The sequence below is a fragment of the Moschus berezovskii genome, chromosome 13, assembly GCF_049115385.1.
Source record: "Moschus berezovskii isolate FMDL1 chromosome 13, NW_MosBer_1.0, whole genome shotgun sequence".
Lineage (NCBI taxonomy): Eukaryota > Metazoa > Chordata > Mammalia > Artiodactyla > Moschidae > Moschus > Moschus berezovskii.
Window position 1 is genome coordinate 10,645,722 of NC_142472.1, and position 13,082 is coordinate 10,658,803.

Consider the following 13,082-nt stretch of genomic DNA (forward strand, 5'->3'; position numbering starts at 1 on the left):
ACTAATAGAAAATTGGATTTCAATTAAAAAATTTTATCCAGTATAGTAAAAAAGAAAGCAGAGCTGAACACTGAGGTCTCTAGATTACCACATTTTAAAATGTTTAAATAAAAAATTACAAAATGTTTTTCTAACAACAAAAAAAAGCCCCAGATTCTCCCTTTCTGCTTATGGAATGAAGATTGGATATTTATCCTTTATACAGATTCTTAGACACTGCAGAAGAAATCTTATTTCTATAGCAATAGCTTTAAAAAAGCTTTAAGAATCTTAAATAAAAATATTACACAAGAGTCACAGGATTCTATGAAATCATGCAGTCATTAAAAAAAACCCATTTAACAATCAGAGAAGAATGAAATCTAATCAGGTCATTAATAAACTGCAACATAATTTAATGTTGTAATAATGATGAGATTATATTTTATTATATGATAAAATTATAGACATATTTGGTTCTTCAAAAATGAAGGTATGCTTAATGATAATTTACTCTGCCAAGTATATTTGCTGGCATATCAATTTGCTTTGCTTTTGAAATAGTCATTTTAAGTACAAATTATATCCTTGATGTTTTATAAAAGTCCATTCCTGTTACTGTCATTATTCTGTCAAATAGGAAAAAGAACAATGTTTCTAACAAAAAAATTTTTTTGCATTTCATGAAAGAGTTTAAGTGAATAAATATAACAATGTCTTGTCTTTAGAGTGGCTTAATTAAAACATCCTCACATTATTTCATTCTTATCTGAGAGCATACTAATAAAACATTAAAATCCTATGTAAATAAAGATGCTTTAAATTATTTGAAGGATAATTTCTGGGAACAAATAACGTCAGTGATGACAAATGAGTTTTTTCAATATCAGATACTGAAATTATATTTAAGTAATCTAAGAGTTGTTACAATGTGATCAATAAAGGATGTCAGTCTGGTCGTCACTGTGTACTAATTGTTAGTCCTGAATTTTATAATTTATGCACACAACTTACGCTGATGGGTAATAAGCCAGATTTCGTGGGAACTTCTTGGTACAGATACCATAAATTGAGAAGCAAAACGTGAACTATTTACAATGCTGTGAAACTAATGGAGGCTTTCAAGTAGCCATATTTTGGTAATAAGGCTAATTTTAAGATATGTATTAGGTTTTAGAAATTTATGAACTTCCATATGTGAAGCTATCTTTCATTGATCTTATATATCCCAACAACTGAACGGCAGACTTTAATGCCATGTGGGAGCGAAGCAAATATTTTATACAGAAGAGTTGTTATTGACAAGTTACTGAGAGGGTGCAAAATTGGAAGACATTAAAATTTATGACCATGAAATCCTTTTTACAGTACCACTTGATATATCGTGCTTTAAATCAATACCTGTCAAGTCTTTTAGGTAACTGTATGATGGTGTCATTTTTGTCTTCTACAAAAGACTGCAAAAAAGAAGAAAACCCATAGTGCTTCATATTCATAATCTTTCTTCTCAGCATGTAGTACTGGAATAACTGTGATGCCTAAGTCGGCTGTTAAAGCTTTATTCCAAGATTTATTTTTGGTTTCTTTTTATAAAAATAATTCCTAAAGTTAATAGTCATTTATACAGCTAATGCATTGATTTAAAATCAATCTACATGGATTGTGGCCCTGTGAAACAATGATTACAGAAAAGAAACTGTAACCTGCTGTCTGAAGCATGGTTAAGTGTCACAAAAGTACAACTCATTAAAAAAAAAATCTAATTTTTTAAAGCCCGGAAAATTTTCATAGCATAGATCCTTATCAGTGTTATAGACAACACAATACTTCATTGAATTTTAAAACTTTCAATCTTTTGCTTCAAATAGGGTATTCAGCTCTCTTTTCCTGCCCTCCCTCCTTCCTTCCCTTTTTCTTCCTTCTTTCCTTTTCTCCCTTTTTGTGCAAAGCTCAAAGTATGGCAATTACATGACAAATAATTAGGACAAACAGATCATGAGTGGTGTAAAATGCTCATTAAAGCATTCGTTGTTTAAAAATACTACCAGTAATCTCTTATCTTATTATCAGACCAATCACCTTTTATTGGTGTATAGAAATAAAGTTGGGACAAGAAAGACCTTTCTTTCTAAAAACTGCAAGATGGCCCTGAAGTTTAGCTTCCTACTTTCCTGACTTGTTCCCTTGAATGTATAATGGGCACTGTACCCTCCCCTGCCTCCCACTCCCTCCCACTTCCATTTTTTTGTGTGTGATTTAATACTCCCTGTTGTTGAGAAACAATGGTGCCAAGTCCGTAAGCTCCTCACACTGAGTTGGGCACAGTCTAGAAATTTAAATCTGATTTGAAATAACTTGTCTGCTACGATCAAATTAGGGACCAATTTAATTTGGTCCTCTCTCTTGGAGAAACTCGCAAACTCTCTTTCTTACAAGTTCTGGAGCAAAAACTTACCCTGGAGGAAGCAGAGGACACCCAGGTTATCCTGAGTGATGATCAGAGAGGCCCCATCAATTCGGTGCTTTCTATTTTTTTATTGTATTAGTGCCCATTTTAGAGCAACATCTGGCTGCTTGGCAGCCAATGCCATATAGTTTAGACCAATGACATCAGGGTCTATTGGATAGATTTCATGGAGTCTTTCTCCAACTTTTCCATTTGGGTCACATCCTAACAGGTCATTGGAAAGAGGCAGGTGTCACAGGTACAGACCCAAGGACAATCAATGCCAGGGACTGTTTCCTTCTGGGTCACTATTAAATGTAGGGGCGATTCATTTATTAATAGTTCAGATGATCGAGAAAATAGTTCTCTATAACAGAAATCTTATTCATTTAGCAGATTTGGGGGAATCACATTTTTAACTCTTTGTGTTAAAAACACCAACACAGAATATTTGTTTTATTTAGACTGAAAGATCTCTGGTCAGGCACCTTGCCTATATTATGCACTCTCTCAAATGCAAAGTGTTGGCATTACTCCTACTGCCACAGTTAAAGCAAATAATGATGCTCTTTTAAATAAAAAGGCCCCTGAAACCCTAAAAAAATAAATGAAAACACAAATGCAAAGGTCAGAGCTTTATTTAATTCTCCTATAACACTAACATTGTTTCTTCAGTCTTTCCATTTTACTTTGGGTTAAATTATCATCCATTAAGGTATCTTTTATATTGAAGGTCATTTTATGAAATGTTTCAGTCACCTCTACCCAAACACATTTCAAAAATATTTACAAAAAGAATAGCATGGATGCTTGTCTCTTTTATTTTTTTGGGGTGCATTTCTGATCACGATATTCTTAGAACTTGCAGCAGAAGAACAAATAAGAATAAAAGAGATTATGGTGCTTTCCCCCCACAGTTGTGTGTGTGTGTGTGTTTGTGTGTGTGCAACTGCAGACATGTTTGTGTATAGAATTCTATTGTGGTTTTTCAAAAAATAGATTCTTGTTGCAAAAATACGATTTTCGGTTGCTCCCTGGGCTCCTGGGTATGAGTGACTGGGCACACCAATCAACAGACATCTATCTGCCTGTGCTCCGGGACCGGATTTCAAGGACCCGCTGATCTTAATGCCAGCCAATGCCCGTAGGTGTCACCCGGCACACAGACACTCACTGGGTGGTGGGAGGGAAAGGAGGGACTTGAAGTGGCAGAAAAATTAAAAGCTGGTTATGAGTTTAAAAAAAAACAAAGAAGATATCATTAAATGTTTTTCAGAAATAAATTAATATTTTGGATGTTTGAGTACATTTTGTTTTCCTACCCATCAACTCAAATTCTTAAGGCAGTCACTCAGAAACACTGCTGTAATGTCCTTGCTCTTCCCCTCACATCAGCATAAACTGCGGAAGAATTATTACTAAGAGGACAGGAAAAACTGGTAGGTATTATCAGGAGAAACTAAAACGAGTGCTTTGTTTTTTGACTTGAAGCGCCAAAGACAGATATGACCCTTTGTCTGGCAGGTTCTTGTTCTGGATCACTTTTTTCACGCTTCATACAGTGGGATAAGTATATGAGTCACCTGGCGACATTAAACACACACCCAGTTCCTGGTGACACTTCTACTTTTCTGGAAAGTTTGCGTAATCGAGATACTGCTTTCTAGGGTATTATCGAGACTCGTACCAGTAAATCCCATCGCAGCTCCTTCTCTCGACTGCCTGAGAAGCCCCTGTTCATCCCGGAAGTCGATGTACACCAGATCTATGGCCTGTAGACCGAAGGCCTTTGCTACAACAATAATCTTTTGTCGCGCGTAGAGTATATCTTGGGTTTCTTTACTACTTGTTGCACCTGAAGTGTTGACAGAGAAAGCAGATATTAACTTTGGAAACTGGACCTAGATACCTAGTATTACAAAAACTCAAGTGTGTAAAGACTTCTGTGTCTAGGGGATTTCACCCTAGCGAAAGGATGATGCAAATAAAAAAGAAGAGAGGGTTCTGCGTAGGCAGAGTTAACCCTCACTTGTGTCTCTTTTTGTGCAAGGCATCTTTTCGAGTAATTACTTGCATATGCATTGAGAGAAGGCCCCTCCCCTATCTCACAAGCTAGACACAAATGACTCAATAGGTCACAAAGGACTCCTGGTGCATTCTTCTCCTTCTTGCCATTGCTCAGAAAGTGTCACTCCAAAGTCAGCACTATACGAGGTGGCCAAATAGCTGTGCGTGGAAATAGTTAACTCCCTTCGCTGAGCACAGAATTCGGGTGCTGTGGCTGCAATGCTGTGTCATAACCGAGGTTCTGAGCCAAATACGGCAGCTTTGGGGTGTGGATGGGGAACTGGGGGAAACGAAAGGACACTCGTTTTGAGGGAGGCAGAAAGTGTCCACTGAGCTGTTGTATACACAAAAGTCTCCTGGAAAGAGTGGTATTAAAATAAGTTCCTTTCTCTCCCCCCCAGGAAGGGGGGCGAAGTGTCACTGTTTATATTTGAACCATGACACTGCTTAGGGAATGCTCCAGTTTTCAGGTCACTGGGACTGGGGTTTTGAAAATGCTTTGTGGCCGAGGCCCCTTTTCCAGACAGATTCACAGCCTCTAGTGATACATCTGCCCAGACCAAAGACATAGTGCCCAGGGGAGGAGGAAGATCAGTGAAAATCAGCCTACTATCTCAATAAATATTTCATAATAAAGGAGCTCAGAAATATATTTTAGGGTGGATTTGAGATCTACGTTAAATATTTACATACTCTATACAGTGTAGAAAATGATTCATTAAAGCAATGTGAAATTGCCTTAACTTTGTGTTACAAGTCTAGACAGCCTTCAGACTAATGGGAAAACAGTAAGTTTAAACAACAGAGAAGTTGTTCACATAATGTACTTATTATGAACAATGTAGACGTCATATAGACCTGAACACGTCTGAGGCTACGACAAGCTTTTTATTAGTTATTTTATAAATGAATGGAAGTGCTGATGTAGGGTTCTGGAAGCAGGACAGCTATGAGGTGCCCTAAATTATCAGGAAGTGTTGCCCATGGTCATGGTTGGCAAATCGATATGGCCCATTCTTGAAAGGGCAAAGAAAAAATATATACACATAAACACAGTTAGAACAAGAGGAGAAACGTGTCTTTGACACCTATGCTGGCTCGAAAGTCCTCTCCTCCAAAAACTACAGCATCTAGAAAAAGACCCACTCGAGGCCCGTTCTTTACTGCTTCTTCACACACTGCCTGTAAAAGAACAGAACAGAACCATACACACACATTAGAGAAGCATGGTATATTTCAGTAACAGAAAGATGCAACTCCTAACACCATTTAGCTGAAAGCTGTCCCAAAAATGCAGCCCCAATTCACCCCTTTCAAAAGTACTTAATATTGTCCAACGTAAGTTATGTTGCACATATTTGCTTTGCTTAATGGATTATATTAATATAGTTGTAAATGTTAATATTGATATAATGTTCACATTTTAGTTCATCCAATCTTTAGAGAAACTTTCAAGTTCACTCATTTTGATGGTACTAGAAGTTACTTCTGTTCTTCCAAAATTTGTTTCTGCTTTAGGAGACCCTCCAACAATAAACATAAAGCCGCAGGAGAAAAGGAAAGAATTTAAAAATCAAACTAATTGGATTATTTGCATTGGGATCAAGATTTCTCAGTAAATGGTCTCAGGATTAAAAACAAGACAAAACTCTACAACTCCAGAAGAGAAAATAACGCAGTAAGTCATCCAAGGTGTATTAATAAGCAACTTGGACATTTCTTGGTGAAAATAAAGATGAATAGCGGTCATCTTAGACACAGCTGTGACTCTGGAAAGGTGGAGAGTCAGCATGCTAATATATGTGGGTGGGGAAGACATGAGGAACGGGTGAGAGCACTGTTGATCAATTTCAGGGGCTGTGAGCTCTTCTAAGTATATTATGAATAAAATGGCAAATCAGTGCTTCAGATGAAATCACTGTATGAATCTAGTTGCATCTAGGAAATATGCATCGATTATATTCTCAGAATTCTAGGGCAGGCTGGAAGAGTTTGTGGCTCCTGGTGTAAACGTGCTGATGCAGCTCCCCAAGTGTCTGCACTCTGCCCCTCCTGCACGGGCCAGCAGGTCTCAAAGTTTCCTCTCGGAGCACTGATTCGCATATTACCTCCCCAGTACAGCTGGACTTTCTCTTTTTGTTTTTAGGTATTTCTCCTCTCCTGCGCTCTGAGATGGGGTGCCACAGTGATGTTTACAGGTCAGATGGAACGTGAATGAAGCATATTTTGGATACCAACTTAGATGGCCACTGATCAACAGGAAGAAACAAACTGGCTATGAATTTGTTAGGGCACATAGTTCAATGCAATCATACAATGGTGAAAAAGCTTGGCTCAGCTAATCTTCTTGTATGTACATTAGGAAGTATTTTACGTTCTAATGTGGCAAGTTGAAATAACATAGAACAAATTAGTGTGTACACTAACTCAAAAACAGTAATCTCGGCTATTAGACATTACAGTTAATGTTGCTACAAACAGGCCTGAAAATTTCCCAGTAGATGGCAATTGTCACAAAAGAATAATTGAAAGTTAATTCATAAGGGTGACATATGTTCATGTACACTTACTCTAAAAATGAAATAATTCACAGCAAAAATTTACAGTGATTAATTAAAATTAACACCAGGAATATATAAATATTTCATTTAAATATTTAGGACTAGGAAGTTTTTTCTTGCTACTAAGCCAGTTTCTTTGTTTTCTAAGACACTCACTACCTGGTGTTTGCTTGTTACAGATAACACATGGTGCTCAAGGTTTAGTGTGCTTTATAAATCTTTCTAGAAAAATATTTTAAGCAGATGTCAAGACAGAAAACCAAAGTTCTTTTCAGGTAATAAATAAAATACTGATTTATTAGCCACATTATGGATTTCTTACCTTAAAATTGAGCAAACCCATTGCAGTTTCCACAAAAGGGATTAAATTCATAGGTTGTTCAAGTTTTCGGTCTTTTAAGTAGAATGAAAATTTGTCTGAAAACTAAAATAAAAAGTGTCATAGGTGACTAGTGGGGGCAAAAATGTACAATCATTGAACTCTAGAATAGAAGTAGTATTTAAGTCTTTGACCTGAGGAAATAATACACAAAAGAATTTAAAAAAAGAAAGAAACAGAGGAAAGACTAAGGAAAAAAGGTAATAAAGTTTCCACCAAATGAAACAGTAAAACCCCAAACAGTATCGTTTTTTTTTTTTTCCCTGAAGGAGCAATTTGAGGCCTAGGAGTTAGAGGTGGAAGGAGAGATCCTTGAGTTTAAACACTTTCCTTGAAAACATATTTACTTAAGACCTCCCGCCTCCATTTCGTTCGGTGCAAGTGGCGGGCCCCTAAAACAACGAAGGCTCGCTCTACCTGCCATTCTGGTTTCGTTTCCGACCCAGAAGGACGTCAGTGTGACTGTTCAGCAGCCTTCTATGTGGAATCCATATCATTCATTATAGCGACATTACCCTTTGTTCCGAGGTTTTTCTTCATAATTTTTTAGCTTACCTAGGAAGACCTTAAAAAGGAAGTTTAATTCTTTGAAGACCAAAGCTCGCCAATTTTTTCCATGAGACCAGTTCACAGCTAGCTCTGTGCTGTCAGTGGGGTAGCCCAAATTCCAAAATCTATCATCTGGAAACATACAAAAGCTCTCACACAGATCTCCCCCCACCCCTTTCAAAGGGGAAAGAAAAAAAAAAAAAAACTCACCACACTCTAAATTGTAAATCTATTATGTCCATCTAGATCTAATAAGATGTAGGAAGATAAACACACACACACACACAGGTATGATAAAGATATTTTTGTAAATAAAGATAAAAACATATATATCCATTTTACATTTAGGGATATTCAGCCATTAATGGATATCAAAGGAAAAGGGAATTTTAATCATCTCTCCATTCAGTCTCACTTGGGTAAATCATATCTAAGAGATTTGCATAAATATAAACCATCAAAGACTTTTCATCTTCAAAGGGGGTTTCAAGACCCTATAAGCTTTGTACTGTAATCATCGCAGGTCACCGCCCTGCAGGAACAGGGCTGCTATGGCAACATAAAAAAACTAATGCTTAAGGCTTAGCATAATATTCTGACTAATAGAAAGGAAACTCATTTTAAAAGCTGGCAGCCTATTTACCAGAAGCAGGATTAGAGGTGTTATTTCCCCTTTTAGCTGCCCCCTCCTTGCCTATGCAGCGTCCCTCCCCCCAACAACCACCAAAAAAAAAATCTAATCACTGGGATCTTTAAAAAGCTTTTGAGCAATTTGCAGTAACTTTACAATTAGGCTAAAATAAATCACAGCTTTCAGTAATGAAGAATTATTCCCAGTTGCACCCACTGCCCCTCCCTTCCCCAACACCATCATCATCACCTCCTTAGCAACTTTACAAGGGAAGGAATAACTCAACCAAAATAGCAAGGAGGAAGCGAAGGCTACAATTTCAGGGGACAAACGTATAGTATTCCACGAGAATGGAAAGAAAACATAATTCATGTCACACTGAAGCTAGAAAAATGGGTGACAAAATATTAGTGGCTTTGGTGTTACCTGTGCAGCTAAAAAAAAAATTTTTTTTCTTGTTAAAAAAAGAACAAAACCTTGAAACGTCACTTGTCCCATTCTTGGTGATAATAGTTATAACTACCAAACCCGTAATAAACTGGGTAAATCTTTTACAACCTCTTCCCTGGTTCCTAGTGAGAAAAAATCTCTAATGCCTTTTGTTTTTAAGCCAGGAGAGGCATTTAAAAATTAAATATTCTAGCCCATCCTCCTCCTCCTCCCCTTCTTTCTTAAAAAATTTCATTAAGTACTAACACAAAAGGTAACTAGTGGAGAAGTTTCAATTAATTTTTTCAAAAGGAGACGATTAAATGTTTCCGGCCTGGTAAAGTGTTCATTTCAGCGAGGTGGAGGGGACTTGGAGGGGGGAGGGAAAGAAGGGGGAAGATCACAAAGAGATTGGGGAGGAGATGAAGTAGCCGGGCTCAGCAATTCTTTCAATTCCAGTGCACACCCAATAGTGTGCTGGAAGAATGCACCCCGTTCGGGATTTGTGGGAGAATTGTCCCACCACAAAGGAGGCAGAGTCACGCTTGTTATAGTCCAATAAGCCGTGCCAGTCAAACAAGAACCCACACTAGCGACAAAAGGCCAGTAAGAGATTCTCACACAAAAGAAAACAAGGAAGCCCATCTTTCAGTTGTGCATCAGGCTCCGGGTTTTATGCTTCACATAAATACAAATGGAGAGCAAAAAATAAACAGCCCCAAAGACTTCTGTTAACCAGAAATCCTATTTAGATTTCGGTACTTTCCTCACAAGCCAGGGATTTAAAACAGCAAACAGAGGCTGTGGCCGAAGGCCGGGATGAGCCCTCCCCTCTCAAATGAGGGGTAATAACGGTGATAAATAGGCATTAACTCAGAATCCAAAAGGGAACAGTGACTTCAGATTCCATTTCAATCAACCTAGGACACATCCGGATCGGTCCGACCTGGAGGATGTGAACCTGCTCTCACCAGCACCTCCCAGCTGCTGGAGGGTGACCTGGCTAAGGAGAACTCTAGTTTGGAAAGTAAACCAGGGCCATTGAATGCAGGTCTTCAAGAAGAGGCCGCGCGGAACTGTCCAACAGAAAAATAATGGCAGCTGCGTATGTCATTCTAAACTTTGCAGTAGCTGCATTAAAACAGTAGGATGAAACAGGTGAGTTTCACTTTAATACGAGGTTTATTCAACCCAGTGTGTCTGAAATATTATCATTTCAACATGTCATCGACATTAAAAATTATTGAGATGATTTACATTCTCTTTTTTGCAGGGGGGTGGGTGTGTGGGGAGGGTGCTGTGAGGTCTTCGAAGTCCCGGGTGTATTTCACACATATAGCACATCTCAATCTGGACTGGCCACACTTCAAGTGCTTCCATCCACATGTGGCAGGCAGCCATGGCACTGGAAAGCACAAAGCCGACACAGCTACGAGGGCTGAAAAGGTGAGCGGTGTCTGGGTGTCACGTCTAGGACTCAGTTGTAGCCACCACCTTAGAGGTCACCTCGGACATGGCATCAAACCACTGTCCACACGCCCTTACCACGCCTCCAGCACCTGGGTGCCATGAACCCCCGCACCCCCGACTGGCACAATGGAACCGCTCTACATACCTCAGAGATCTGCAGCATCACAGTGACCCCTAAATAAAATCTAGCCCCACCCAACCCCCCAACCCGGGTCCTGCTTTAACAATGAAAACAATCATAGTATAATTAGGCCCATTTCAAAGTTTTCTTAAGTAATTTGACATGCCAGGGTTTTATTGGCTGAAAAGTCTGTCATGAAACAAACACACCTGTCAGCAATTTAAAAAGGATGAACTAGGGAACTGTTCAGGAAATAATATCTGCGCTAATTAAAACCACTAGTTAAAAGCTTCCTGTCTCTTCCTCCAGTTGCCCTAAGGAGTGACCTTTTCCTCTTTTCCTTGAGGTTCATTTTTTCCTTTGCGGTTAATGTGCTTTCGCCATCCACAATGACTTCAAATCAATCTGCCTAAGAGCCAGGCACATCTCCACTCTTCCAGGTGGAGGGGTAGGGCCTAGCTGTCTCTAGTCCCGGGGCAGCTGGTTTCCAGGGCTCCTCTAGAGGAAGCTGTTCTGTCTAAACCACATAACTGTGCTGGCAGCAGAAACATCATTTCAAGTGTAGAGTGTTTTCTGTTGAACACTTAGGACAAAGCCAGCTTCTCCTTGGATGCAGGATATGGTCTTTTTGGTTCCTTTTTCTTGGTTCCATTCTCCTCTGCTCTGTGTATGCATTTTCAAACCCCGAAGCATCCACACCCTTCCTTTCTGCTACTCCTTCTTAGCCACTCCCCAGTCTTTAATTAAAGCAAAGTTTATGAGCTGCTTACCCACTGGATTTCTTCAGGACCTTCGACCTTTGGGAGCATGAGGCTGGAAGGAAGGACCCGAGACTGCAGGATGGCCTCCAGGTCTTCTTCAGCCAGACCACTGGACACCGAGTTGATTCTCACACACTTTTCAGTTGGGCCCAGGTCAAAGTCTTCAAGAGTTTTTACTATTCTCAATCTAGCTTCATCCTATAAGTGTAGATAAAATGTATCTCCTTAGCTTATGTGCCATTGAGAGGAAACAAGCAAACCATCCATGAAATCCTTATGTGGGTTGAGAGTCTGAGCACCAATACAGTGCCTGCTAGAGCCACCAAGTGAATGATGTTTGAACTGATGGGCAAGTGATTGATTTCCAGACTTTATTCAAGTTGACTATAGCAGAGATGAGAGCCATTGTAATGCATGCTGGTGAAACTCTAAATATTTAATAGTAGTCTCATCCTGCTCATTAGGGCTTCCCCGGTGGCTCAGCAGTAAAGAAACTGCCTGCAAACCAGAAGACACAGGAGACGTAGGTTCCATCTCAAGGTCAAGAAGATCCCCTGGAGGCGGGCATGGCAACCTACTCTAGTATTCTTGCTGGGGAAATCCCATGAACAGAGGACCCTGGTGAGCTATGGTCCACGGGGTCGCAAAGAGCTGGACGTGACTGAAGTGACCGAGCATGTACACACACACTTGCTCATTAGCATTACTTTTCCACTGAAAAGATAAAATAATTAATAGGTCACATTTACTGAGCATTTACTAAGCACTAGTCAGGGTACTAAGTGTTCTACCTGCATCTCCTTATTTAATAAATACAAGAAACTAGATAACTTATGGACTAATGATAGTCTTGACTGCCAGCATATTCACATTAGGGGAAAAAATAAGGTTTTGTTTTTCTCTATCTATAGGCTTCATGCTTTTTATTCACTTAAAAATTATTTTGCAACTGTGTTGAATCTTGACATTCAACTAAGAAGGCACTCACAGGAAAATGACACTCCCCGCTACAAAAAACTCCAACTTCTTCACATGGAAGGCAGTAATATCACTGAGAAGAAATCCCTTCATGAAGCAGTAGACAAATACATTTTTTTCCCCTTTGATTTGACAGGCTTTGCTCCACAGTTAAGTAAAGCTGAAAGGTTGAAAATCTGCTTCAGCATTTCAATTGTCCCCAGAAAAACTGTACGAAATTAAACATGTTATTTACTGACTTTGAGTTGGGGGTGATGAAGGTGGGGTAGGGGGTGGGGGGAGAGGAGCGCATTGAGGGCGTGGGGGGCTGAAATCAAGAGGAAGAAAGCACTTGGGGTCATTACTTCCTGCCAATTTCAGTTTCAAAAACAAATTCCTCCCACTTGCCAACAGCCCTCAACAAATTCTCATTGTCAGAACGAACACTTATCAAAAGTAGTTTCATTTGAGAAGGGTTTTTATGATACTAATAAAACTTTAAAGCTTCTCACTGCTGATGAATGTAGCTTGGGGGGAAAAAAAGTCTTAACAATATATGGCCATTTGAACAGCCATAGTTATCTAGGAAAATCAGAAACCAAAGCAGAGAGAAAAAAACAATTATTTGAGCCAATATTGAGTCGAAGTCCAATCAAGGAGACCAACCGGGACAGTAGATTTAAACCAGACGGATGTAGGTCTGCGACTGGGTGGAAGCAGGGAAGACCTCCA

General features: G+C 39.2%; 1 protein-coding gene across 7 annotated transcripts in view; it reads right to left on the bottom strand.

The window, feature by feature from the left end:
• The window catches only part of CLYBL (citramalyl-CoA lyase), a 238,183-nt gene that overhangs the window by 33,949 nt on the left and 191,152 nt on the right, over window positions 1–13,082 (bottom strand). For all 7 annotated transcript variants that reach the window (XR_016038854.1, XM_088842634.1, XM_088842633.1 and 4 more), the window contains 4 exons: window positions 11,403–11,591; window positions 7,376–7,477; window positions 5,581–5,674; window positions 4,113–4,280 (listed from right to left, as the gene is read on the bottom strand). Coding sequence is in view for 6 of the 7 variants with exons in the window: in XM_088842634.1 (XP_088698760.1) it covers window positions 4,113–4,280; window positions 5,581–5,674; window positions 7,376–7,477; window positions 11,403–11,591 (553 nt within the window). In the remaining variant the exon portion in view is untranslated. The remainder of the gene's footprint in view (window positions 1–4,112; window positions 4,281–5,580; window positions 5,675–7,375; window positions 7,478–11,402; window positions 11,592–13,082) is intronic.